Source organism: Tamandua tetradactyla, chromosome 12, assembly GCF_023851605.1.
Source record: "Tamandua tetradactyla isolate mTamTet1 chromosome 12, mTamTet1.pri, whole genome shotgun sequence".
NCBI lineage: Eukaryota > Metazoa > Chordata > Mammalia > Pilosa > Myrmecophagidae > Tamandua > Tamandua tetradactyla.
Window position 1 is genome coordinate 40,383,089 of NC_135338.1, and position 27,391 is coordinate 40,410,479.

General features: G+C 34.6%; 1 protein-coding gene across 10 annotated transcripts in view; it reads right to left on the reverse strand.

The window, feature by feature from the left end:
• The window catches only part of CEP128 (centrosomal protein 128), a 667,241-nt gene that overhangs the window by 556,548 nt on the left and 83,302 nt on the right, over window positions 1–27,391 (reverse strand). For 9 of the 10 annotated variants that reach the window (XR_013160385.1, XM_077123220.1, XM_077123226.1 and 6 more), the window contains exons 8-9: window positions 25,458–25,530; window positions 14,590–14,706 (exon numbers count right to left, since the gene is read on the reverse strand). Coding sequence is in view for 9 of the 10 variants with exons in the window: in XM_077123220.1 (XP_076979335.1) it covers window positions 14,590–14,706; window positions 25,458–25,530 (190 nt within the window). In the remaining variant the exon portion in view is untranslated. Of the gene's footprint in view, window positions 1–14,589; window positions 14,707–15,090; window positions 15,192–25,457; window positions 25,531–27,391 lie in introns of those variants that run through there. The other variant, XM_077123227.1, reaches the window with a different exon arrangement.

Below are 27,391 nucleotides of genomic sequence, written 5' to 3' on the forward strand. Positions count from 1 at the left end.
ATATATATATATAACAAAATATTACTCAGCTGTAAAAAAGGAATAAAAAGCATGAATAAACCTGGAAGACATCATGTTGAGTGATATAAGCCAGAGACAAACGGACAAACATTCTATGATGTCACTGATATAAAATTAGAATGAGTAATCTCATTGAGTCAGAAACTAGAATATAGATTACCAGAGGCTGGGGTGAGGAGTAGGGAATGGGAAGTTAATGCTTGATTGGTACAGTTTCTCTTTTGTGTGACAGAAAATTTTTGGTAATGAATGGTGGTGGTAGTAGCTTAACATTGTGGGTAATTAATATCAGTGAAACGAATATTTGAATGTTGTTAAAAAGGGAAATGTTAGAATATATATATGTTATTAGAAAAAAATTAAGGAAACCATAGGACTTCATAACGCAAATAGTGAATGCTAATGTAAACTATGAACTGTGGTTAATAATACAGCATTTTCATTTTATCAATTGTAACAAAGTTGCCACTCTAAAATTGTTAATAATAGAAAAAACTGCATGTGTGAGAGGGATTTATTGCAACTTTATACTATCTGCATCATCTTTGCTGTAAACCTACAGCTTCTCTAAAAAATATATATATATATAAAAATAAACACACACACAAAAAAAGAGTTTATGGAGTGAAGAAAATGATAATATATAAGAAAGAGGTTTGGATCTATTTAAGATAAAAATTCAGTGAAATCGTCTTTTGGACATTTCTGTACAATTCAGAAATATGAAAATTGTGAAAGGAAAAGAATATATGTTTCCAGGGAAATAAGCTCCTATTATCAAAATATAATTAGCCTCTAATTGTTTGACTACATAAAAATATTTAGTAGATTAAAACAGAAAGATATATATAAAAGAAATTATAACTCTGAATAGGAATCATGAAAGAAACTCTAACAAAAAAGCACAGAAATGACAGTTTTAACACTAAATAGAGCAGATGTCTTAACACGTAATACTAAATGTGTCAAAATTTATTTTTCAACAGAGAACAACACTGTCTAATTTAAATTTCCAAATTAAAATAATTCAATACTTAATTTTTTCCAGTGCAACATTTGTGCCAAGTACATTTTCAGGAAGTCATATGAGCTAGGGATATATATTTTTTTTAAGAATCATTTTTCAACAAAGTTTGGAGACATAAACGAACAATTACTACTGGGTCACAACTGATAGTTCAATACTGACGACTAGTGGTCAAAAACTTATAGTAATTGCCTACTAAGTATCCCATATTTTCTATGAACTAAATTAGAAGCATTTAATGAAAATATCTTCATGTGAGTTTTCTAAAGTAAAGATTTTTCTCTAAAAAAAGTTCATAAAAATACAAAAAGAAAGTTTTCTCAGTCTTAAGTCTTCTCTATTATTGTAATGTATCAAAAGAAAAGTCAATCAGCATTTTGTTGACCCATCATGAAAACGGTACAATGAAGTCAGTTTATTCATATTTATACAACTGAATTAGCTTCCTTTCAGAAATTCATAAGTAATTTTTCAAAGAGGTCATTAGACCTTTAGAATTCATACATCTGGACTCCTTGATTCTACATTCCTTTTAATGCTGTCTGTTAAAAACTAAAATATCAGGAATTCAATTGTCTTTGTTAAGTCTTCTAAAAATCTGTTAAGGTCTTTATAAAAAGGACATATCAAGAAGGTGTTTTTATAAAGTTGGAACGTTTTTCTATTTAATTATGATTATCTGAATTCTAGAAGAACATAGGTAGAATTTAGGTTACATCCTTTGAAATACTGAATATTAAACTTCAGAGAAGTTAAATTTAGTAAATCATCACTTTCTTCTCTGCAATAATAAGAGCAGTAGGATAACAAAAACCTTTGAAAGAAAAAGATTTACATTTGTAAGCAACATCCATTCCCTCAACAACTATTTACTGTGTGATAAACACTATTCTACGTACCCTAGAAACAGTAATGAACAGAACAGACAAAGTCCCTGCTAATGGAGCTTACATTCTAGTGGGAGAGACAGACAATAAAATAAGTAAACAAATAAGTGATTATTAAAGTTAGTGTTAAAAGTTGAAAAAAAAACTGAACTAACATAATATGATAGTGAGCAAAGGTACAGAAGGGAACTACTTTAGAAAAGGGGAGCAGGAAACTTCTCTCTGAAGAAGTGACAATTACGCCTGAAGGATGAGAAGGGATAAATCATGCTGACAGTCAGAAGAAAATCATTCTAACAAGTAATTGAGAGACCACTATACCTAGAGTAATTTATAGTTAAGTACATATGTTTAAATTTCAGAATAACCATGAAAAGAAAAGAAATAGAAACTATAGCTTCAAAGCCAACAAAAAACATAAAAAATGAATAGAGAACATATTATTAATCCAAGAGATGACAGGAAAGAATTAAGGGGGGACACAAAGAAAGAAGAAAATTAAAGAAACAAAAATAATATGCTAAAAATATATCTCAATAATCATAGTCTGTAAACAGACTAATTCAGTCATTGAAAGACATAGTTTAACATATTCAACGTTCATCTATATGGTGTTTATAAGAAACATACAAAAATAAAACTACATAGATAGGATTAAAATAAAGGGGAAAAATAGTATGTCATGAAAACAGTAACCCAAAGAATGCTAATATCAAGGCAAACACTAATAATAATTTTTTAAATAATTGACCAAGAAACAGTTGTAATAAAAAAGAATTAGAAAAAAGACCACCACAGATTCACACATACTTGAAAATTCCAAAAGACACTCCTAAATAACTCATAAGTTATAGAAGAAATCATAATAAAAATCATAAAAGATTCAGAACCACACAACTGTGAAAGAATAGTGTATCAAAATTTACAGTGATACGGTAACAGGCTTATTGTATTAAGTTTTTAAAATAGAAAAATTAATTAAGGATTTAATTTGCAAATCTAAAAAACAAGCAAACAAAAACACAGTAGTCAAATAAAGTACAGGGTGCACGGGTGGTTCAGTGGCAGAATGTTCACCTGGGTTCAATTTCTGGACCATGCACTTCAAACAAAGTGGGAAAAATATTTAAGAGCAGAAGGTGATGAAGTTACAAAGTTAGTCAAAATAAAAACAAAATATCTAGAAAATACTAATAAAGATAGAGATGAAAGGAATAACTAAATAATAATAAAGGGGATAAAAGGCTATAACTTCACAAAGAGCCTTAAAATAATAAAGCAGAGCAATGATTGATTTTTAAAATAAATTTCAAAACCTAGATGAAATAGATAAACTCTTAAGGTATGAATTAATCACAAAGTTTGGTTTCTATCTAAAAACTAGAAAGGCGATAGAAACCAAAAAAACATTTAAAATTTTGAATTAATACTGAATGTTCCAGCTGTCAAAAGCATAGCAGGCCCAAATGGTTTTACAGTGAGTTTTAGAAAACATCTGAGAAATGGAGTATCCATCTTGTGTACAAACTAGAGCAGGGAACAGGAAACGAAGGAAGCTATACCTAACTTGTTTTATGAGATTAATACATGTTTTAGTTTGTTAAGCTGCCAGAATGCAATATATCAGAAATGGAATGGTTTTTAAAAAGGAAATGTATTAAGTTGCAAGTTTACAGTTCGAAAGCTGTGAAAATGTTCAAATTAAGGTACCAACAAAAGGTTACTTTCACTCAACAAACGCTGATCCCATCCAGAACAGCTCTGTCCAGCAGGGAAGGCATATGGTATTTGTTTGCCAGCTTTTTCTTCTCATTTCATAAGGTTTCCCCAAGGGCATGTTCCTTCCACATCTCCAAAGGTCTCTGTCTGTGTGGGCTCTGGTGGCTCTGAGCTTTTTCCAAAATGGTTCCCTCTTAAAGGGCTCCAGTAAGCAATGCCACCTTGAATGGGTAGAGACACATCTCCATGGAAACCATCTAATCAAGTTACCACCCACAACTGGGTGGGTCACATCTCCGTGGAAATAATAAAAAGATACCACCCTGAAATACTGAACGAGGATTAAAGGAAATGGCTTTTCTAGGGTACATGACAGTTTCAAACTGGCACAACATAACTTTGCTTCCAAAACCAAAAAAGATAGTGCAAAGGAAGAAAATTATGAACTGATCTCAATCATAACCACAAATATTCAGATCCTAAATAAAATACTAGCAAACTAATTCAGCAGTATATAAAAACAATATATTATCACAAAACATAGTTTTTCTCAGGAATCCAAGCAGTGCTCAACATCTATTGATAAGAGTCCATATTTAGATGTCAAAAGAGAAGTACTGCAGCAAGAAGATTTTGATAAATTTTACAATCCATTCATCATTATAAATAAATAACAAATAAATAAACTGATCAATCTCTTGGCAACCAAGAATAGAAGGCTATGTTCTTAATCTGATAAAGGTAGCAAATGAAACTAGGAGCAAACACAATACCTAACAGTTGGCACTTTAGAGGCATTCTTATAAATACAGGAAGAAGGCAAGGATTCTTGCTATCGTTGCTTTTAGTCAAAATTGTATTTGAGTTTCTAGACAGTATAAAAAAGTAAAAAAAAAAGTAAAAGACTAAATTGCCTTTAATTCAAAAGATACAATTATCTACATAGAATGTTCAAGTAAAGCTATGACATATTATAAGAACTAACAAGAGAATTGAGCAAGATTGCTAGGTATAAGAGCTTCATATAAAATCAATGTCTATAATACTATAAATAAGGAATTAGAGATGCAATAAAAGAAAACATCCTATTCACAAGGGCAACAAAATCCATAAGGAATAAAGTCTAACAAAAGATGTGCATGCTCTCTCTCTCTCAGCCAACACGAAAAGCAAATTCACTGCCCTCCCCCTCTATGTGGGACATGATTCCCAGGGGTGTAAACCTTCCTGGCAACATGGGACAGAAATCCTAGAATGAGCTAGGATTCAGCATCAAGGGATTGAGAAAACCTTCTCGACCAAAAGGGGAAGAGCGAAATGAGACAAAATAAAGTGTCAATGGCTGAGAGATTCCAAACAGAGTCGAGAGGTTATCCTGGAGGTTATTTTCACACATTAAATAGATATTCACCTTTGTAGTTAAGGTATAATGGAGAGGCTGGAGGGAACTGCCTGAAAATGTGGAGCTATGTTCCAGTAGCCAAGTTTCTTGAAGGGGATTGTATAATGATATAGTTTTTGCAATCTGTCTGTACCTAGTGTCTGATGATCCTTTTATCTACCTTATCGATAGACAGGTAAAACATAAGGATTAAAAATAAATAAATAATAGGGGGAACAAGTGTTAAAATAAATTTAGTAGAAATGCTGGTGATCAATGAAGGGGAGGGGTAGGGTGTGTGGTATGTATGAATTTTTTTCTGTTTTCTTTTTATTTCTTTTCCTGACTTCATGCAAATGTTCTAAGAAATGATCATGATGATGAACTATGTGATGATATCGTGAGTTATTGATTATATAACAAGAATGGAATGATCACATGGTAAGAATGTTTGTGTTTGCATGTGGATATGTTTAATAAAAAAAAGATGTGCATGACTTTTATAGAGAAAATTATTAAATATTATTGAAGAACATTAGATTTTCCCCTCAAATTAATGTATGTACACACACATATATATATGTAACAGAATTACAACTAAAATGCCAGGATTTTTCAGGGAGCTTGACAAGGGATTTTCATTTTCATTTACCAAAAGTTAATATAAGGCTTTAGTAATGATATCAGTACAGGGATAGTACACAAACAGATCAATAGCAAAGAAAATAGAGCCCAAACAGATTTCTAGGAAAGCTAGATATAAAACAAAAGGATTTAAATCAGAGGGGAAAAAACCCACAATTATTCAAAAATGATGCTGAGACAACTAATTAGTTATATGGAAAATAACATGATTCCTTCCTTTCTCCATTCAAAACCAAATAAAAAGATCCGGGGGACAAATACAACTCAACTTTTTAAAATGAGCAAAGGTTCTAAACAGATGATGGATGTATTCAGACTCAAATATAAACTGCCAGCAACTATGTGAGAAGATACTCAAATTTGCCAATAGAAAAATGTAAACATAAAAATTAGGTAATATTAGCCTGGCAAAATTATAAGAATTATAACCACTTCTGCCATTAGAAATGAGGGGGAAAGGCCATGCTAATAGAAATGTGAAGTGTTAGAACTTTTGCAAAAAATCTGTTGATATCTATTATAATAAACAATCCATTCCATGGCATACTATTTTAGTAGTGAAAGGATTAATTTACAACTACATCAGCTAATTCAAAGAATTTCCAAAAAGTAATGGTGAATTACTTTGGTGAATAGAAAAAGCAAGATGCAGAAATGTTTATATACTATGATCCCATTTTATTAAAATAAAAACACATCCCCCTCAAAATTATATGTATAAATGTGTATGTAATTCATATGTCTGTCTAAGGATAATCAAGAACACAAAGAAAAGTATAAAGGGATACAAACCAGATTTCTAACACTGGTTATCTTTTTTTTAGGGGATAAGGGAAAATAGCTCATGACGTAAGAACCATAGGGAAGAGAGAAAAAGGGATGAACCAAATAAATAAAGAAAAAATGTGCATTAATAAAGAGAACATTTGGATGAGAATTTGATATAATTTTTGGTTATACATTATTTAAATGATATATAGATACTTTTTAACTCATTATTGAATAATAAAAATGTCAAAAGAAAAGAATTATTAAGAAATAAAACTACTTAAACTTAGGATCAAACAACACATTAATATGTTCATTAACGCATTCAACAAGTATTCAATAAGTGTGCACCATGATCAAGTACTAGAAATACAAAATGCTCAAAATTAAGTACAAAGAAAAGAAATATCATATCAAGAAACAGTAATACAGTAATAATCTGGGCCCCAAAACAAACTTTCTATAATACGTATCACTAAACAAAGGCAGTGAGGAGAAAAAAATTATCTTTTCAAAAGAAAGGAAAAAATAGTCAGTGGGTATGCCAGTTTGAAGCTGTATGTACCCCACAAAAGGCAAGCCCTTTAATCTTCATTCGAAATTGCTGGGTAGGATCTATTATTTCCATAGAGAGGTGGCCCACCAAATTAGATGGTTTCCATGGAGATGTGTCTCCAGCCCTTCAAGATGGGGCTGCTTAACCGAGCCCTTTAAGAGGGAAGCATTTTGGAAAAAGCTCAGAAATGACAGAAACCTCAGAGCCGACAGAAGAAGAGCCCACAGAAATGACAGAGCCAACAGAAACTTCAGAGCAGAGCTGTTAACAGATGCCAATACTTGGAGAACACAAAGATGGATGTTTGGAGATGCCTGGAACCCAGCAGACATCACCATTAGATGTTAAGCAAGTCAGAACCTGAGAAAGCTAAGCGAAGCCAAGAGATGAAAGCCAGCCCTAGAGAAGAAAAGGGAAGAATCCTCACAGGAACAAAGGCTGAAGGTAACAGAGCACAGGAGCAAGGGACCAGCAGACACGAGCCACATGATTACTCAGCTGACAGAGGTGTTCCTGACCCACCGGCCTTCCTTGAATTAAAGTATCTTTACCTGGATGCCTTAGTTTGGACAATTTTATAGGCTTAGAACTGTAATCTTATAACATTAAATTCCCCCTTTTAGCAGCCATTCCAGTTCTGATATATCGCATTCCAGCAACATGCAAACTATACAATGGGATCAGGGTTTATAAAAGAATAAACATTGCAGCTCAAAGTATGGCCCAGATTTATTCTATACACCTTCAGATTTATACTCCACAGCTTCATGTCATTAAGAATGACAATTAGCTTGGGAATTTTAGACTTTTCCCTTGCTATGCAAGTAGTGCATCTGTGGTTAGCCTGTTGTGATATTCAGGGCTCTGGGCCCCTTGGTGAATGGAGGAAACCTTTACTGTTTGTCACCCTGCCTGTGTTACTCTCTGTCTACTACATCCTATAGGGATCACCTAGACAGTGAATAAAGGAGTGAATTTTAGGGCTTATGGAATTGGGAAAATAAGGTACTTGCTCTGAGTTTTTCCTCATGCTTTCCATAGTTTGTATTTTATTTTTAAACTCCTATGTACCTGTAAACTCTATCGGTCATTCTCAAAGCCCAGGAAGGCTGTTGAGATCGTCAACATAAGTGATTTCATGGGAATTTATGTAAAAGACATCTAATGATATTAATGGGGAAAGTGAAGCTTGAACTATGAAGTAAATATTTATGAACATGGTAGTGATAACTGATACCTACAAAAAGAGGGATTGGCTCTGTGGAAGAGAAGAGAGGGCAAAAAGAATGGCCCAGCAAAATTTTGCAGTTCACCCTTGAAAGGTAAATGAAGGTGAGTCCAAAATTTGCCAGCCTCAGAAATACCTCTGTCTCCAAATGGAGCTGGAATCACAAAAGGAAGTGCAGGAGAGGGGGCTAATGGAGTCTCTTTGGCACACATGTCACAAGGGAGACACAAAAGCTATTAAGAAGTCATTAGAAAAACATCCTTGGCTTCCCTGGAAACATATTCCTTAATGAGCCCAAACTAAAAACATTAATAAACAGTATCCAAGACTTTTCTTATGTGAAGTATCCATATTATTAGACATTTTGGGGGTCACAGTTACATTGCTGGCAGGAATGAATAGCTACTTCTACATTAGACTTTTCACAATTGGTACAGATGCCAAAAGACCAAAAAAAAAAGAAAAAAAGACAATTACTTTAATTTTTCTGTAATTTGGAAAAAGACTCCTGTGGCTTTATTTTATTGATGAAGTTCACATAACCTGGTTTTCTACGAGAGAAGAGACTGAAACCTACTAAGCTGAGCCCCTACATTAGATGCTTCACTATTCCTCACCTAATCTTCACTATTTTCTACTAACATTTCATGTTTCATCTGCACAATTCACTTCCCCATAAAGCACCTTTAAACTTTAAGATACCTGAGTCACACCAGGTTATAAGCAAGCATGGAATATTCTTGATGGCATAAAAGAGCAGACTAATATTTTACAAATATACACGCTGTTTGGGTTTGCTAAAGCTGATGAAATGCAATATATCAGAAATGGACTTGCTTTTACAATGGGAATTTATTAACTTAAAATTTACAGTTCCTGAGCCAATGAAATGTCCAACTCAAGCCATCAACTGCACTCTGAAGACAAGCTGCTGGCACCTGTACACCTGTGTTACATAGGAAGGCATGCAGCTGGCATCTGCTGGTCCTTTGGGTTTCACTGCTCTCAAATTCTGGATCCAGTGGCTTCCTCTCTAAGTTTCTGTGTGTCCCCTCCTAGCTTCTCTGGGAATTTTTTCTATGGGCTTCTTTTAATTTCATCTCTTAGCGTCTATATGTGTTTTATCCTCTTATAAAGGACTCCAGCAAGAGGATCAAGACCCACACTGAATGACGTGGGTCACATCTCAATTTAAATAACCTAATGCAAAGATCCCCCCTACAATAGTTCTGCACCCAAAAAAATAGACTAAAAGAACATGGCCTTTTCTGGGGTATATAATAGCTTCAAACTACCACACACACTGCATTTATCTGATGTTTTTTATACTAAGTAATTCAATTGAAGACGGAAATATAACACTCAATTTACATGAAACATCTGCCCAAGATGGAATTGTCAAGATTAGAAATTTTATCTAGGATTACAAAAGAGAAAAATCTTGACTTGTGCTTACAGACTTAACAACTCTTTCCTAACCCCACTGCCCATCATGCCTAAACCTAGCTCTACTAAATTTAATTAAAGTTAGGTTATTATCAAGCTTTTGATCAAAGGAAGTTTGGAAAATCATAAGACAAATGTAGCCTAATATTAAACAAAAACTTTGTGTAATGGTTCAATAAGGCAAGGCTGACGGTTATAGGATAAGTTTTTAATGTGATTAGCAAAATCTGAGAGTCCTAGATCAAAGATTCAAAATTAAAAAGTTATATGAAAAGATTATTACTGCACAACTAACATAAAGCACTCATCTTCCCTAAAGAAGAAATCTGTACTTAGATACCAAAACAAAGTTGAAGTATATGTGTAACATATTTGATGCATGTGATGTATGATATACATGTGATATATGAAGTCTAAAGGCCAGTTAAGGGTCTGTTCTAGTTTGCTAGCTGCCAGAATGCAATATACCAGAAATGGAATGGCTTTTAAAAAGGGGAATTTAATCAGATGCTAGTTTACAGTTCCAAGGCCAAGAAAATGTCCCAATTAAAACAAGTCAATAGAAATGTCCTATCTAAGGCATCCAAGGAAAGATACATTGGTTCAAGAAGGCCGATGAAGTTCAGGGGTTCTCTCTCAGATGAGAAGACACATGGCGAACACAGTCAGAGTTTCTCTCTCATCTGGAAAGGCACATAGTGAACATGGTCTCATCTGGAAGGGCACATGACAAACATGGCATCATCTACTAGCTTCTTCTCCTGGCTTCCTGTTTCATGAAGCTCCCTGGGAGACATTTTCCTTCTTTGTATCCAAAGGTCACTGGCTGGTGGACTCTGCTTCTCATGGCTATGTCGTTCTGCTCTGCTCTCTCTGAATCTCCCATTCTCCAAAATGTTTACTCTTTTATAGGGCTTCAGAAACTAATCAAGACCCACCCAAATGAGTGGAGACATGCCTCTACCTAATCCATCTTAAAGACCACTCTTGATTAAAACACATCTCCAGGGAGATGATCTAATTACAGTTTCAAGCATACAATACTGAATAGGGATTAGAATAAACGGCTGCCTTTACAAAATGGGATTGGGATTAAAACATGGCTTTTCTAGGGTACATACATCATCTCAAACCAGCACAGGGTCTTACCAAGTTTTAGAAAATCTGACATTCATGTAACGATGATTGGCTGAGGCTCAAAAAAATGAGGCAGATTCCAAAGTATGCATCGTGCCCTTTTGTCCAACCCAGGAATAAAGGGACAAAAAAGTGAACAATTCCTTAAAAATTTTAAATAAGAAACAGAGAATTGCTTTTCCTGATTAATTTCCAATGATTAATAGTTTGTTTTTCATTAAATTTAAAAAGATAAAGCTCCAAGAACCTAAGAAGATCATTAAATCACTAAAAAGAAGCAAGTTTGCTAAAATCAGATTTCCTCCTTGTAATGTGACATTACCTACAAATCTCTGACATCCTGGAATTTTTAGTGAACATTCCTAACCCCTTAACTTTTAAATATCACAATTTTCACTAGCACTGAACTTCTAAATTTAGGGAGAAAAAGCTCAAAGTGGCTGAAAGTCCAGGCTCTGGAATCACTGAAATAAAATCCAGAACTTACTTAGTCACCTATAGGTTCAATTTCTCACCATTACCAGAAATAAAACACATCAGTTATTACCATACAGCATGGGTATTTTCATAAATATTTTTTAATATAAAAAAGAAAGCAGAATGTTTTCTCTACTTAAACATGACCTTTCCATAACAATTTAAGCCACTTAATTTAGGAGCAGGAAAATGCTCCAACCTTTATCAATCCTTTCCAGTTTCCAGTGCACTGTTTAATTGAAACCACCGTTTAAAAGCATACAGATCACTTAAAAGTGACAAAATATGAAATTAAACATTTCTTATCAATAGTGATTCTCTATACATTATCAGAGAAGGAATTCCAAATCAAAGCTTAAGATTTTAGTCAAATTTACAATTACAGTAGAAATACTTGGGCTCTGGTTTCTCAAGAATAGGGGTGGGAAGCAATTTTACTCTTCCTCTTTTTTTGTAATTTTGTGCATTCTGCAAAAGGAGAAGAAAATAAGTATGGAAAATTTCTCTAATTTTCTCTGCCAAAAAAGAACAATTGTCTCTTCAATACTATTCTTATATTCACCAGAAGCAATTTTCTTTGAGAACAAGGTTTTTTTTTTAAAAAAAAAAAAAAAAAAGGCTACCCACATACTGTGTCTAATTATTCAACAAAGTATCATCTTCAAAGTAATTACCAACTAACAAGAGGATGCCTCCTTTTGTGAAATGGAGAAAAATGAAATTTTAGAAGACAAAAGCAGATTTTTCTGTCCTATTACATTATAGTTTCAGGGTTGTAATTTCTGTTCTTAATTTTCAATTGGCAGTATCTCTTAATACTTAAAAATAAAGTTTCTCTGTCAATTGATAAAAGTTGATTATCTGCCATAACACATAAGAGTATTTGTATGACATTATTTTTAGAGAAAACTATTTCATAAAAAGAAAAAAGCATCCTCCATTTTGTTTTTAATCATTTGGTTTTCTTGTTTTCAGACTTTATGTATAGATCCAAGAAATGTTTAAGAAAGTTCAAATTAATTTTTCTAAAGTAAGTAATATGAAATATAACCAATATAATAAGAATCCATGCATCCATACTGTGGTGGTTTGAATTGCGTACCTGTTTGTTCATGCTCTTGGTCTTGGCCCACATTCTGGTGGGTACAGAGCTATTATAAATAAAATCTCTTAAAGGAGTCACTTCAGGTAAAGTGTGGTCCAACTGAGTCAGGTTAAGCTTTACCAGATTACTGGAGTCCTTTGTAAGCAGAGTGAAAGTCAAATGGGGAGAGAAATCAGGGAAGACAGCCAAAAGCTGGAAGTTCTTAGAACTCAGAAGAGATAGGAAAAGAAGTTGCCATATACACAGCCATGTGGCAGAAAAGCCAACCCCAAAGATTGCTCAACAAACAGAAGATACCAACTCCAGGAGAAAGCAAGCCTTCTAGCCTCTAAAATCATGAGTCAATAAATTCCTGTTGTTAAGCCAACCTACTGTACGGTGTTTGCTTTAGCAGCCAGAAAACTAAAACATACACCAAGATGGATTGATGGATGGATGGATGGATGGATGGATGGATGGATAGATGGATGGACAGACAGAAAGATGGATGAATAAATGGAAGGAAAGAGAAAACTCATCCTTACATTAAGATTCCAGCTTAGAAGGAATGATTGAATTAGAAAAGTCACTATTTGGTACTACTTATAGTAACCATTATTTCAGGCAAGAATCAACAATTAGATGCTAAAATCAGTGGGTAGAATGTATGAGGAAAAAGAGTATTTTCAAGCATCAAAAAGTCTTCCTATACGATACTTATTAATTAAAAAGGAAAAATAGTTACTTTACAGTGGAGAAACCTAGCAGGCACAATTTTCACCAAGTGTTCCAAGTTTTCTTCAGTAATGGGACAAATCAATATTAGATGCCTCCCAGCATGATGCTCTAAGCTGGCCATATACCAGTGCTCTGGGTTTCCTGCCAGAAGTCCATAACCTGAATTTAGTCATTGGGATTTGACAAACCCAAAATGAAGAACATTCAAAAATTTAACTGACCAATGCTCTTCAAAATTGTCAAGATCATGAATGAGAAGAAAAGACTGAGGAACTCTTCCAGATTAAAGGAGACTAAATAGAAATGAAAACTAAATGTAACATGTGATTCTGTATGGCATCCTGGACCAAAGGAAGAGGTTAGTCGTAAAATTTGAACAATCTATAGATTATAGGTTAAATTATAGTAATTGCATCAATGTTAAATTTCTTCATTTTAATAAGTGTACTGTGATTATAGAAGAGAATGTGCATGTTCTTAGAAGATAAACACCAAATTATTTAGAAGTAAAAGTATTTAGAAGCATCATGTCAACAACTTTCTCACAAAATGTTTCAGAAAAAAATTGCACATATATGGATATATACAGAAAGAATGCTAAAGCATATATGGTAAAATACGAACACTAGGGAAAAATCTAGGTAAACAGTATACAGAACTTCTTTGCTCTAAATTTTCAAGTTTTTCAAATAAAAAGTTTTTTTAAAAAATAGTTAAAAGGTAATCATCCAGACGCGCCACGGTGGCTCAGCACGCAAGAATGCTAGCCTGCCATGCCAGAGGCCCTGGGTTCGATTCCTGGTGCCTGCCCATGCAAAAAAAAAAAGGTGATCATCCTCCATTCCTCCATTTTGGTTTGATGATTATCTGGTCTAAGGTTCAGCAAACTTTTTCTGTAAAAAGCCTGTAAAAAGCCTAAATTTTTTTCACAACTTAATTGTGTCGTCGTATCACAAAAGCAGCCACAGACCTTAGGTAGATAAATGGGTTTGGCTGTGTGCCAATAAAACTTTACTTATAAAAATAGACTGTAGGCCAGATTTGGCCCAGGGGCTAGACTTTGCTCCCACCTGATCCAGTCCACGCCAGGGAAAATTAATTAAAGTAATTATACTTACAGTTAATATTTTTATTACCACATCCCCAACACTATACTAAGTACTTTATTAGCATTAACTCATTTATCCTTATACCAATCTGATGAGGTGGATACTCTTATCCCCATTTTCCAGATAAGGAAACTTGGGCCTACTTAAGGAACCTGTCCAAGGTTACGCAGCAGCAAGCAATAGACTGGGCTGAAAGATAGGTAGATCTGATGCCATACACTGAATTATAATCAACATGCTATAGTTCTTCTCATATGTTTTTAATTATATTACAACATACAACAACTAAAGAACTATAACTATTATTAAGAATGGCTAAATACACAAATTCAAGATTTATATTCTGAGAAGGTACGTCTCACAAACCTCCTGTAGCTGCAAGGACATAAGTCCCAATTGATCCTGACGTCTTTCCACCAGCTCTCTTTCTGTGCGCATCTCTCTTTCAATTTCCTGAAGCCGCCGCTCTACCCGATCTGAAACCTTAATTTGAGAAAACACATAGTGATATTATAAGGGTGCTAAAAAAAGAGGCTAAGCTGCAGAGATGGTATATGCCAGATACAATACTGCCTAAAACATTTAAAATTAGCTTTCTTACAGAGTCCTGCGTAATGAAACTATTTTAAAACGGCTGACAAAAAAATTAACTTAGTCTCCAAATAATACATACCTAGATCTCAATAACAGCCTCAAATTTTTCAGCGTGTGATAGAATATGTCAATAGGTCAGAGTTAAAAGACTATAACAGAGTGCCCTCTGGTGAGTTAGAAGAAAATTTGCCAACAACTGCGTGTATTACCCACTTCATCTTAAACTGTCAATCTATTTAGTTATGTTTCATTTTAATTATCCACAAGCATTACCTGCAAGGAAGGTTTGATGCTTCTGCACAATGAATAATTAAAAGGGTTTTTCTATTAGCTTGTCAATCTTTTCTACTGTGATTTGTTGAAACTAATCCAGCTGTAAAAGATCAAAAGCTAAAGTCAAACTGAAAAATGTTTGTCACAAAAATAAATAGGAAATTTTCTCTTTGATAGAAGATTTGCCTTACTAAAAGAGTAATAAGATTCAATTCAAGTGTGTAGATTCAAATACATTCTATGTGTATCATTATGTAGCCTTCTAAATAAAATGTACAGAGAATGCATACATATAGTGCAAGATACAGCCCACAGAAGATATTTTGCATCAAGACACAATAAATACAGCGCCATCATAAGAATATTTTGCCACCAATTCCATCTTTGATGTAGAATCAAGAAGGATCTTAGACAATAAGGATATTATTGGAGTAAAAGAGATGTTCTAACACTGAATTATGGTAATGCACAATTCAAAATTTACTAAAAATCATTCAATTTCACATTTAAATAATTTTATGGTAACTGATACTTCAATAAAGTCACTTTTTTAAGAAAAGGCACTGATAAATATGTTTAATTAGTTAATAAATGCTGAACAAAAGCAGTCCATTTAAAATTTAGCTGTTTATATTCACTAAGTCTTGATATTCAATTATAGTACTCAGAAAACACTAAAAGATATTGATTGACTATGACAGTCACAGTGCTTTACTAAAAATTCTAAAAATCCTTCAGCATCAAGGTCCTATTCATCCTAATAATCAATCTTAATATATGAATAATCAATTTACTATTGTATCTGAAATAATGTACCTGCTGTAATAGAAAACAAAATACTGAACATTAAAAAAAACATTAATCAACAATGTTTTAAGAAATGGAAATATATTTTTCACTCTGAATACAAAAAGTAAAGCAGCACATCAAAAAATAGATACAGATGATATGAACCGACATTAGTGAATAAACTTGGAATATGTCATTGGTAACAGAGACCATCAGGAGATAGAAATAGGGAAAGATAGTGGGTAATTGGAGCTGAAGGGATACGGACTGTGCAACAGGACTGGATACAAAAACTCAGAAATGGACAGCACAATACTACCTAACTGTAATATAATTATGTTAAAACACTGAATGAAGCCGCATGTGAGAATGATAGAGGGAAGAGGGCTGGGGACATAAATGAAATCAGAAAGAAAGATAGATGTTAAAGATCGAGATGGTATCATCTAGGAATGCCTAGAGTGTATAATAATAGTGAAATGTACAATGTACAAATTTTAAAAATGTTTTTGCATGAGGAAGAACAAAGGATTGTCATCATTGCAGGGTGCTGAAAATGGATGATAACTAATACTTCAAAATGTCACATTATGTGTAAGACTAAAGCAAAAAATGTTTATTTGTTACAAAATTTAGATTTTGACTAGAGCATTTCCTAATATAACTCATGTAGATAGTTTGACTGAATGTCATAAGTACTTGGAATCTCAGGTAGCACATGAGATTTTGTTGGTTTGTCCAGAGTGATCTCCCGATGAATCCCAGAATGATTTGATCAGTGACTGGAAAAGTATTTGCAAGCCCCCTTCGGGGAATGGTGAGAGTGGGGAGAAATTCAACTTCCCCAAGTTGAATTCTTGATATTCTCACAAGCAGTGTGGACAACCAAAGCTATAGGCTGAGCCCCCAGTCTTGGGGTGTGTTCACATGAAATTAACCCCACAAAAGATAGGTCAAGTCTACTTAAAATTTAGGCCTAAGAGTCACCCCCAAGAGAGCCTCTTTTGTTGCTCAGATGTCGCCTCTCTCTCCAGCCAATATGATGAGCATTCTCACCACCCTCCCCCTCTCTGTGTGGGACATGACTCCCAGGGGTGTGGACCTTCCTGGCAACATGGGACAAAGATCCTGGAATGAGCTGAAACTCAGCCTCAAAGGACTGAGAAAAACCCTAGAATGAGCTGAGAATTAACATCAAGAGACTGAGAGAACCTTCTCGACCAAAAGGGGGAAGAGTAAAATGAGACAAAGTGTCAATGGCTGAGAGATTCCAAACAGAGTCGAGAGGTTATCCTGGAGGTTATTCTTACGCATTAAGTAGATATCACCTTGTTGTTCAAGATGTAGTGGAGAGGCTGGAGGGAATTGCCTGAAAATGTAGTGCTGTGTTCCAGTAGCCATGTTTCTTGATGATGATTGAACAATGATATAGCTTTCACAATGAGACTCTGTGAATGTGAAAACCTTATGTTTGATGCTCCTTTTAGCTATATCAACAGAAGAGTAGAACATATGGAATAAAAATAAATAATAGGGGGAACAAATGTTAAAATAAATTCAGTTTGAAATAGTGGTAAATGAAAGTGAGGGGTAAGGGGTATGGTATGTATAGTTTTTTTTTCTCTATTATCATTTTATTTTTTTCTGTTGTCTTTTTATTTATTTTTCTAAATCGATGCAAATGTACTAAGAAATGATGAATATGCAACTATGTGATGATATTAAGAATTACTGATTATATATGTAGAATGGAATGATTTCTAAATATTTTGTTTGTTAATTTTTTTAATTAATAAAAAAAGTTTAAAAAATAGATACAGAATAATAAAATGTAAAAATACAAAATAATCAGATAATATCATTTGGTGGTATACTTCCCAAAATTTTTTTCTATGCATATGTGCTTGAATAGAGAAACACATGTGTTTCATTTCTTTTTTTTTTTTTTAGCAAAAATTGGATATCACACAGAGTATTTGCAATTTTTTTCAGTTCATATATTATGGACAATTTTCCATGACAAGAAATAGATCTGAATCATCATTCTTAACAAATAATAGTTCTCTATAATTGATTAAAGTAACTCCTTAGTGATAGAGAGTTGAGATAATTATTTTTTACTATACTATCTTTTGAAAAACACTCCTGCATCAAATCATTTTTGTGCACTCAGAATAAAATCATAATAGTGGAATTGTTGAATCAAAAGGTATAAATTACTTTAAAAAATAAAATATGCATTTAGAAGCAAGAATCTTGGAATTTTATTCAAACCTCTTTTTTCTAAAAAGAATGAGGAAGTAAGTTATTGATCAGAGTCAAAACAACTATTTAATGAGAAGAATGGACCTTCAACAGGTCTCCATTTACAACAGTATCTCACAATGCCTAGGCACATTTTCATACATTCACTCATAATGTATGCTAATTTGTGTCAGTTACTTTGCAAGGAAGGGATTAATAAACATGCTGTGTCCATTGACCCTGCCTTTAAAGAGATTACTATCTATCGAAATCTGGCATGGAACTAATAGTTAAAATTTATCCAACTAAATTAAATGTGTTGATTGACTTCTATATTTCAGGAAAGAAGACTGTGCAAAAGTGATGCAATGTTCCTCTATGACTAGTTTACAAAAATCTAAGTTCCACCTTCTTAGCGTACTGACTCCCTCTCTCTTCTCTTGCTTGCCTGTTTGCTCTGAGGAGGCAAGTTGCCATGTCATAATCACGAAGCAAAGAAATGAAAGTGGCCTCTGGTCAAGGTTGATGAGGACTTAGTGCCTCATTCCAATGGCCCATGAGGAACTGAATCCCACCAACAACCATGTGAGTGAACTAGGAAGCAGATCCATCCAAACCTGGACATGACTGCAGCCTGTGAGACACAGAAACAGAGGACCCAAACTGCACATGGATTAGTGGACCACAGAAACCGCCAGGTTAAATTGTTTTAAGTCGGTAAATTTAGGAAAATTTGTTACACAGTAATAGATAATAAATACAATGATTTTACCTGTTTTCCAGTCAACCCTAACCCAAGAAATGAAGAAAAAACTGTTCCCCACTCCAGCCACAAATTTTCCAACTATTCCACAGAGATCAAAATAACAAGAAAAAATGAAAATAACTTTAAAGTTAGTATTTAATGAAAAGGAGTTAAAGAAAAGCAAAAGCATTCTGTTTATGGGATTGTATTCTGGCTTTTCCAGTAAGTTGATTCCTCAGCTCTTTAATAATACCTACTGGTTTAAAACCCATTTAAATAAGTATTTATTATATATCCTGATGTTATAATTTATGCAAAAACCATCGTTATCCTAAATGTAGTGTTGACAAAAACAGCTAGATCAATTTTTACATTTTTAACTTAAATACTGACCAATTTATAGAAAACAAAAATTAAAATAGACTTTTTCCTCCATAAATAATCAAACTTTATATGTATTCTTATCACATTCAACTGGGTAAAATCGAGACAACTAATAAATTAAAATTTTCCCTGTGGTGTGATTCCCATGTAATATTGATTGTTTACTACTACAATTAGGTGCTAAAAAAAATTTCCACAACATCATGCAGTATATACTATTTCCTTCCAAAGAGCAATTTGAAAAAAAAAATCATTCACAAAGGATTAGCAAATAAAATCCTGGCATGTGTGATAGTACCCAATACTTTCTACCTTTCAAAGAAAAATGTGTTCCAAAAACTTTCAAGATATATTTTAGCTGCTCAGAACAATGCATGATAAACAACTGGAGCCTCAGAATAATACCCAATACATGTGGTTACCAGTGAAATGTAAAATTGGTAGGAGAAAAGGGAGTTATCAATTTTGACTTTATATATTTGTGCAATATTCAAAAAGCTTTCCACCGAGAATATGCATCACTTTGTTAATTTTATTTTAAACTTAAATTTGGAGGGGGGAAACAGCTGCAGCCTCTGAGAAGATTAACACTCAAATAACAAAATTGCATCTTCTCTGACAGCATGATATCATGAATTCACAAATACAACACAATATGTCAAGCAGTTATAAAATGTAAATGTTGACTTCAATTGGAATAAGTGAGTCACAAAATCTATATTAAGTCCTTGCACACATTGGAAGCAAACATCATGTGGCTTTCAGAAGACCTTCTAAAATTCAACAATATTTTTGCAACAATAATTTTTGCATTAACTGATTTTTCTAAATCAGGAGTACATACACCAATCTTTGTGACGTCCTCTGTGCAGTTATGAGGCAACTTTAATTTGAAGGAAAATTGTAATTATAGAAAGTGCAAAACAAGCCGAAACTTCACAACCTGATGTGAGGAAATGGCAGATGCACAATTCAGTGGAACACACATTTAGGTTATATACAATTTTCACAGCTTAGACATTACAAAAAACTTTGTCTTGGTGAGCTGGGCACACTGAAAATTTGGGTTAAAAAGGAAGATGTAAACATCAGTGAGTTGAGTACCAGTGAGATGTGGTACCTAGTTGTACAATCATATCACAGCTTCTTCTGCTATAAGGTTACACTTAAGGCCCACAGTAAAATTCTAGAACATAGGAAGATAATACTCACTACTTTTATTTGCATGGTAAAGAAATAAAATGAAATGCCAACTCTAGTTACACGGTGAAAGGTGAAACTTAACAAATGTAATGTGCGCTATGCAACGTAGTATTTTCAAACCCAGACCTCAAAGCATCCCAACTTTCTAAAAATTTCAACAAACAGCATGGCCCCAGCCCCTTATATCTGTGCACCCATACCAGGGCCCCACCCTGGACCCAACATTACCCACCCAATATCATTCACCCTTGACAGACATCCTGCAACCTCTGAGACCTTTGTCTCATCCCTACATACTCACACATCCACATCTGAACACCCTGAACCCTTCCCCTTACACAAAGATACACCCTGCCCTATCCTCCCTGTAGCCCAACTTCTGTGTACTATCCCCACATCCTGACACCAATGACCCACATGTTCCACGTACCCATCCACATCCTCCTACCCATGTACCGGCCACAGCACATCCACACAGCCCTCTCATTCACCTCCCGCCATGTCCTACCCCAGTGTCCCCCATACCACACCCTGCTCCTGCGCTCCAAGGCCTGACTGAGCAGCACCTCATCCCCATAGCCCCCGCCCCACACCTCCACAACCCCATGACGTGCACCCCACACTCATAAGTACCAATGACCCATGAATATACCTAGCCATAATCCATCACTGCACTGTTGTGCCCCTCCCCATGCCCCACATCCTGCTTTATACCTATCTCATAAACACAAAGCTTTAGACTGTTGAAGGAAATCAACTTCCAAAGTAACCCTATGAAGATATTTATACGCCACGAAGACAACAGAAGATCATTAACCATATGAAAATGCAGACAGATATAGCCCAGTCTAATGACCAAATTAAAACACTGGAGGGGACAGACTTTGGAACAACGAATCAAAGATATTCATATAACTTTATTAAATAAAATCAGTGGATGGCTAATGAAATAAAGGAGACAAAGAAGACACTAGAAGAGCATAAAGAGGATTCTGAAAGAAAAAATAGAACAATTGCATATATCGCAGATATTAAAAATGCTTGAGACCAAATAAAAAATACACTAGAGACACACAAAAGTAGATTTAAAGAAGCAGAAGAAAGGATAAGCAAACTAGAAGACAGGACAACTGATTTCAAACACACAAATAAGCAAATGACATAAAAAGATGGAAAAATCTGAACTGAATCTCAGGGAGATGATGGACAAAACAAAGCGCACAGGGTGGGCCACGGTGGCTAAGCAGACAGAGTTCTTGCCTGCCATGCTGGAGACCTGGGTTCAATTCCCAGTGCCCATCCACACACAAAAAAAGTGCACAAATATAAGAATCACCGGTGTTCCAGAAGGAGAAGAGTAAAGGGCTAGGAAGACATAATGGGGGAAAACTTCCCAACCCTTACAAAAAACATAAATATGCAAATTAAAGAAGCCCAACGAACTCCAAATAGAATAAATCCAAATAGGCCTTCCCCAAGACACATAGTAATCAGTCTGCCAAATGTTGAAGAGAAGCAGAAAATCCTGAAAGCAGCAAGAGAAAAACGATCTACTATGTACAAGGGAAACCAAGTAAGACTGAGTTCGGACCTCTCAACTGGCACTATGGAGGCAATAAGGCAGTGGCATGATAGATTTAAGATCCAAAAAGAGAAAGACTTTCAGCCAAGAATTCTATACCGAGACAAACTGTCCTTCAAAACTGAAGGAGACCTCTCTATGTGGGACATGACTCCCAGGGTTGTGGCCCTTCCTGGCAACATGGGACAGAAATCCTAGAATGAGTTGGGACTTAGCACCAACAGATTGAGAAAACCTTCTCAACCAAAAGGGGGAAGAGAGAAATGAGACAAGATAAAGTGTCAATGGCTGAGAGATTCCAAATAAAGTCAAGAGGTTTTCCTGCAGGTTATTCTTATGCATTAAAGAGATACCACCTTTTTAGTTAAGGTATAACAGAGAGGCTGGAGGGAATTGCCTGAAAATGTGAAGCTGTGTTCCAGTGGCCATGTTTCTTGAAGACAACTGTATAATGATACAGCTTTCGCAATGTGACTTGTGATTGTGAAAACCTTGTGTCTGATGCTTCTTTTATCTACCTATGGACAGATGAGTAAAATATATGGATTAAAAATGAATAAATAATAGGGGTACAAATGTTAAAATAAATTTAGTAGATAGAAATGCTAGTGATCAATGAAAGGGGGGGGTCAGGGGTATGGTATGTATGAATTTTTTTTCTGTTTTCTTTTTGTTTCTTTTTCTGGATTGATACAAGTGTTCTAAGAAATGATCATGATGATGAATATACAACTATGTGATGAACAAAAAAAGAATGTTCATATTGTATGTTGATTGATTTTATTAACAAAAATTAAAAAGAAAATTGAGGGAGAGATTAAAATTTTCACAGACAAACAAAGGCTGAGAGAATTTGTAACAAGAGACTGGCCCTATTAGAAATACTAAAGGGAGTTTTGCTGACTGAAAAAAAAAAAAAAGACAGGAGAGGGAGGTCTGGAAGAGGATACAAAATTAAGAATACCAGTAGCTTAAAGGGCAACTTAAAGGATATAAAGGCAAAGAGGGAAAAGAATATATAGAGCTGACAAATAAAATGCAAAGGATATCACCTGCCATGCCGGACACCCGGGTTCAATTCCCAGAGCCTGAGCATGAAAAAATAAATATATATATATATTAAAAGATAAGATGGTGGATTTAAGAAATTCCTGCACAGTAATAGCTTTGAATGTTAATGGACTAAATTTATCAATTTAAAGATACAGATTAGCAGAGTGGATTAAGAAATATAATCCAGCTATATGCTCTTTACAAGAGACTCTTCTAGAAACAAATTTACAAATAACTGGAAGTGAAAGGATGGAAAAAGATGCTCCACACAAGCTGTAACCAAAAGAAAGCAGGAGTAGCTATACTAATAACAGACAAAATAGGCTTTAAATGTATACACATCATAAGAGACAAAGTAGGACACTATATATTAGTAAATAGGACAATTAACCTAGAAGAAATAACAATCATAAATGTCTATGCTCCCAATTAAGGAGCTCTAAAGTACATGACACAGACATTGCAAAAGTGAAGAGTGTGATAGACATTTCAACAATAACAATAGGAGATTTCAATACAACACTCTCCGATATAGACAGAACAACTAAACAGGATCAACAAGGAAATAGAAAACTTAAACAATTTGATAAATAAATTAGACCTAACAGACATATAGGTCATTACACCCCAAACACTAGGATATACATTCTTCTTTAGTACTCATGGAACATTTTCCAGGATATGCTGGGATACAAAACAGGTCTTTATAAATTTAAAAATATTGGAATTATTCAAAGCACTTTCTCTGATCACAAAGGAATGAAGCTGGAAATCAATAACCACCAAAGAATGAGAATTTTCACGAATAAGTGGAGATTAAATAATACACTCTTAAACAATGAGTGGGTCAAAGAAGAAACTGCTAGAGAAATTAGTAGCTATCTGGAGATACAGGAAATGAGAATACAACATAGAACCTATGGGATGCGGCAAAGGCTGTGCTAAAACGGAAATTTATTGCCCTAAATGCTTACAACTTTAAAATCGGGAACAAGACAAGGATGTCCTCTGTCATTACCATTATTTAACATTGTAATAGGCATTCTAGGCAGAGCAATCAGGTAGGAAAAAGAAATCAAAAGCACCCAAATTGGAAAGGAAAAGTAAAACTTTCATTATTTACAGATGACATGATACAATACTTGAAAAATCCTGACAAATCTACAACAAAGTTACCTTGAGCTAATAAACAAATTCAACAAGGTGGGCAAAAATCAGTAATGTTTCTATACACAAGCAATTAAGTGTGTGTTAAAGGAAGCAACTAAAGGAATCAAGTACCTAGGAATGAACTTAACTAGGGATGTAAAGGACTTGTACACAGAAAACTATATAACATTGCTAAAAGAAATAAAAAAAGATCTAAATAGGTGTAAAGACATTCCCTGCTCCTGGACAGGAAAGTTAAATGTAGTTAAATGTAGTTAAGTCAGTTCTACCCAAATTGATCTACAGATTCAACACAGTAACAATCAAAATTCCAAAAATCTACTTTGATAACTTGGAAAAGCTAGTTACCAAAGTTATCTGGGAGGGAAAGAAACCCAAATAGCTAAAAGCATCATAAAAAAGAAGAACAAAGTGGAAGGATTAACACTCCCTAATTTTAAAAGATTGACAATGTCTTCCTGACCAAAAGGAGGAAAAGAAATGTACCAAAATAAGGTATCAGTGGCTAAGATAGTTCATAGAAAGTCAAGAAGCTATTCTGGAGGCTATACTTACACAAGCTTCAGCTAGATATGGCTAATTATCAGTTTGCCAAACCCCAAGCAACACCATTCCTGTTAACCCTACAGAATAGTAGGGCTCTTTTGGGGATAATTCAAAAATTTCATGCACTAAGATTACTTTCCAGAAGCCTACAACCTCCAGATGGTTCCTGGCCAGATAAGTCCTGAAACCCAGAAGGATCAGCCTCTCCAAGAATATCAACTACTTCCATTCTATGATCTCATATTGTTGACATCTCTTTACAATATGAAAAGATTAGAATGGGCATAGCCCAAATATCCCTAAAGATTGGGAAAAGGATCAAAGGAAAAGGAAGAGGTATAATACAGAAGACAGGATTTAACAAATGAGTATGACTGGTGAATTATTATATTGATACTACTTAAAACCAGGTCTTATAGTCTATAATATATTACTGCTGGGATATTTCAAACTTTAATATCTAAAATTATTTCATAGACATGTGCTAAGTGATACAGGTATATAGTTTTACATAAGTATCAAACACCACCCCAAAGGTTAAAATCTATTAAAATTCACTGTTGAGTAAATTTCACCGATAATGACCAGCTCAACCATCTTCTCTGCCACCTATATATTAAATAAAACTTGTCATAAATGAAGAGTTCTCACCAATTCTGGTCTCTGAGCTTCATTAAGTTTTTCATTCAATTCTTCCAAAGCCTTTTTTGTTTCAGCATCAGAACTAGACAAAGAAAAATAATTTAAATTTAGATATGTGTGAAAACATATACAATTAGTGAAATTTACAACATAATGAATGTTATAATACAATACTCTACAGAATAAATTATGTACTTTAGCAAATATCAGAAACATCTGGAAGGCATGTTAAAGCACAGATTGCTAAAAACGCATTGGATGACACCCCAATCAAGAAGATGGAGTGAGAAGCTTCAAGGCTTCATCCCCCAACAGAAGCTTTGAAAACTAATAACTGGTAGAACTGGTAGAAACCCCTTTCCCAAAGCTCCAGAAAATAGCTAAAGGATTGCAGTAACAGGTGAGGACTGAATCAAGAAAAAGGCAACATAAATATGGTAGGTATTCAACTTTCCAATTTGGAAATTTTCTGATATTCTCACAAGCAGTGGAGAAAACCAAATCAATAGGCTGAGCCCTCAATCTTGGGGTTTGTACCTATGAAACTTATTCCTGCAAAGGATAGGCTGAGCATGCTTAAAACTAGGCCTTATACTCACCCCCAGAGAATCTCTTTTGTTACTCAGATGTGACCTCTCTCTCTAAGCCTACTCTGCAGGTGAACTCACTACCCTCCCCCCTATTTGGGACATGACTCTCAGGGTTGTAAATCTCCCTGGCAACATGGGACAGAACTCCCAGGATGAGCCAGGACCCAGCATCAAGGAATTGAGAAAGCCTTCTTGACCAAAAGGGGGAAGACAGAAATGAGACAAAATAAAGTTTCAGAGGCTGAGAGATTTCAAAGTCTAGAAATTATCCTGGAAGTTATTCTTATGCATTATCTAGATATGCCTTTTTAGGAGAGGCTGGAGGGAAGTGCCAGTGAAAACTGTTGAGCTGTGTTCCAGTAGCCTTGATTCTTGAAGATGATTGTATAAAAATAATAACTTTTACAATCTGCAGTGTGATTGTGAAAACCTTGTGTCTGATGCTCCTTTTATCCAGGGTATGGACAGATGAATAAAAAATAAGTAAATAAATAACTGGGGGTAAAATAAATTGGGCAGATTGAAATACCAGTGGTCAATGAGAGGAAGTGGTAAGGAGTATGGTATGCATGCATTTATTTCTTTTTATTTTTTTCTGGAGGGATGTAAATGTCTTAAAAAATTATCATGATGATGAATTCACAACTATGTGATGATATTGTGAGCCACTGATGGCAAACCATGTATGGAATGTATGTGTGTGAAGATCTGTCAATAAAAATATTTAAAAAAATAAAGCTAGGCTCTTGTGTGCCCCCCTAACTAGTGCATCTTCCACCCCTCACTCCTTTGGTATGGAGGTAGCAGAGGAACCCCACATATTGGAATCACATACATATGGGCCAATCTGTCTGGTGGCAGACTGAAAAACTGAACCTGGACATGTATCACAGGCTCCTCTTTCCAGAACTTGCCCTGCAAGCAGAGGGCAGCTCACTGTAGAGCAGTCAAATCACAGTTGCCTAGGGCAAAGGTTTACTGGATGTAGGACATACAGTGCAATTTCCATGAGGAAATGTTGTTTCCTAAAAAAGAAGGATATTAGAATCCATGTAAACTGAGGTATTCTAGGGCTACAAACACATGCCTGGAACAAGATAAATGCACAGAAAGGTCAAAAGAAAACACTACATTTTTGCCATGAGCTATCCTCAAAATTCATCATATAGCTAAACTCTGAAGAAACGCACTCTCTCAGGCCAATCTGGAGAGACTGGAAAGATGTTTTCTTCTCTTTTTTTTATTCTTTCTGGTTAGCTCTAGTCACTCAAGGAAAACTCTGTCATAACACTGGTAGGTACAAGCTTAAGGAAAAGATACTTCAGAGTCTGAATTCCAGCAAAAACATTTAAA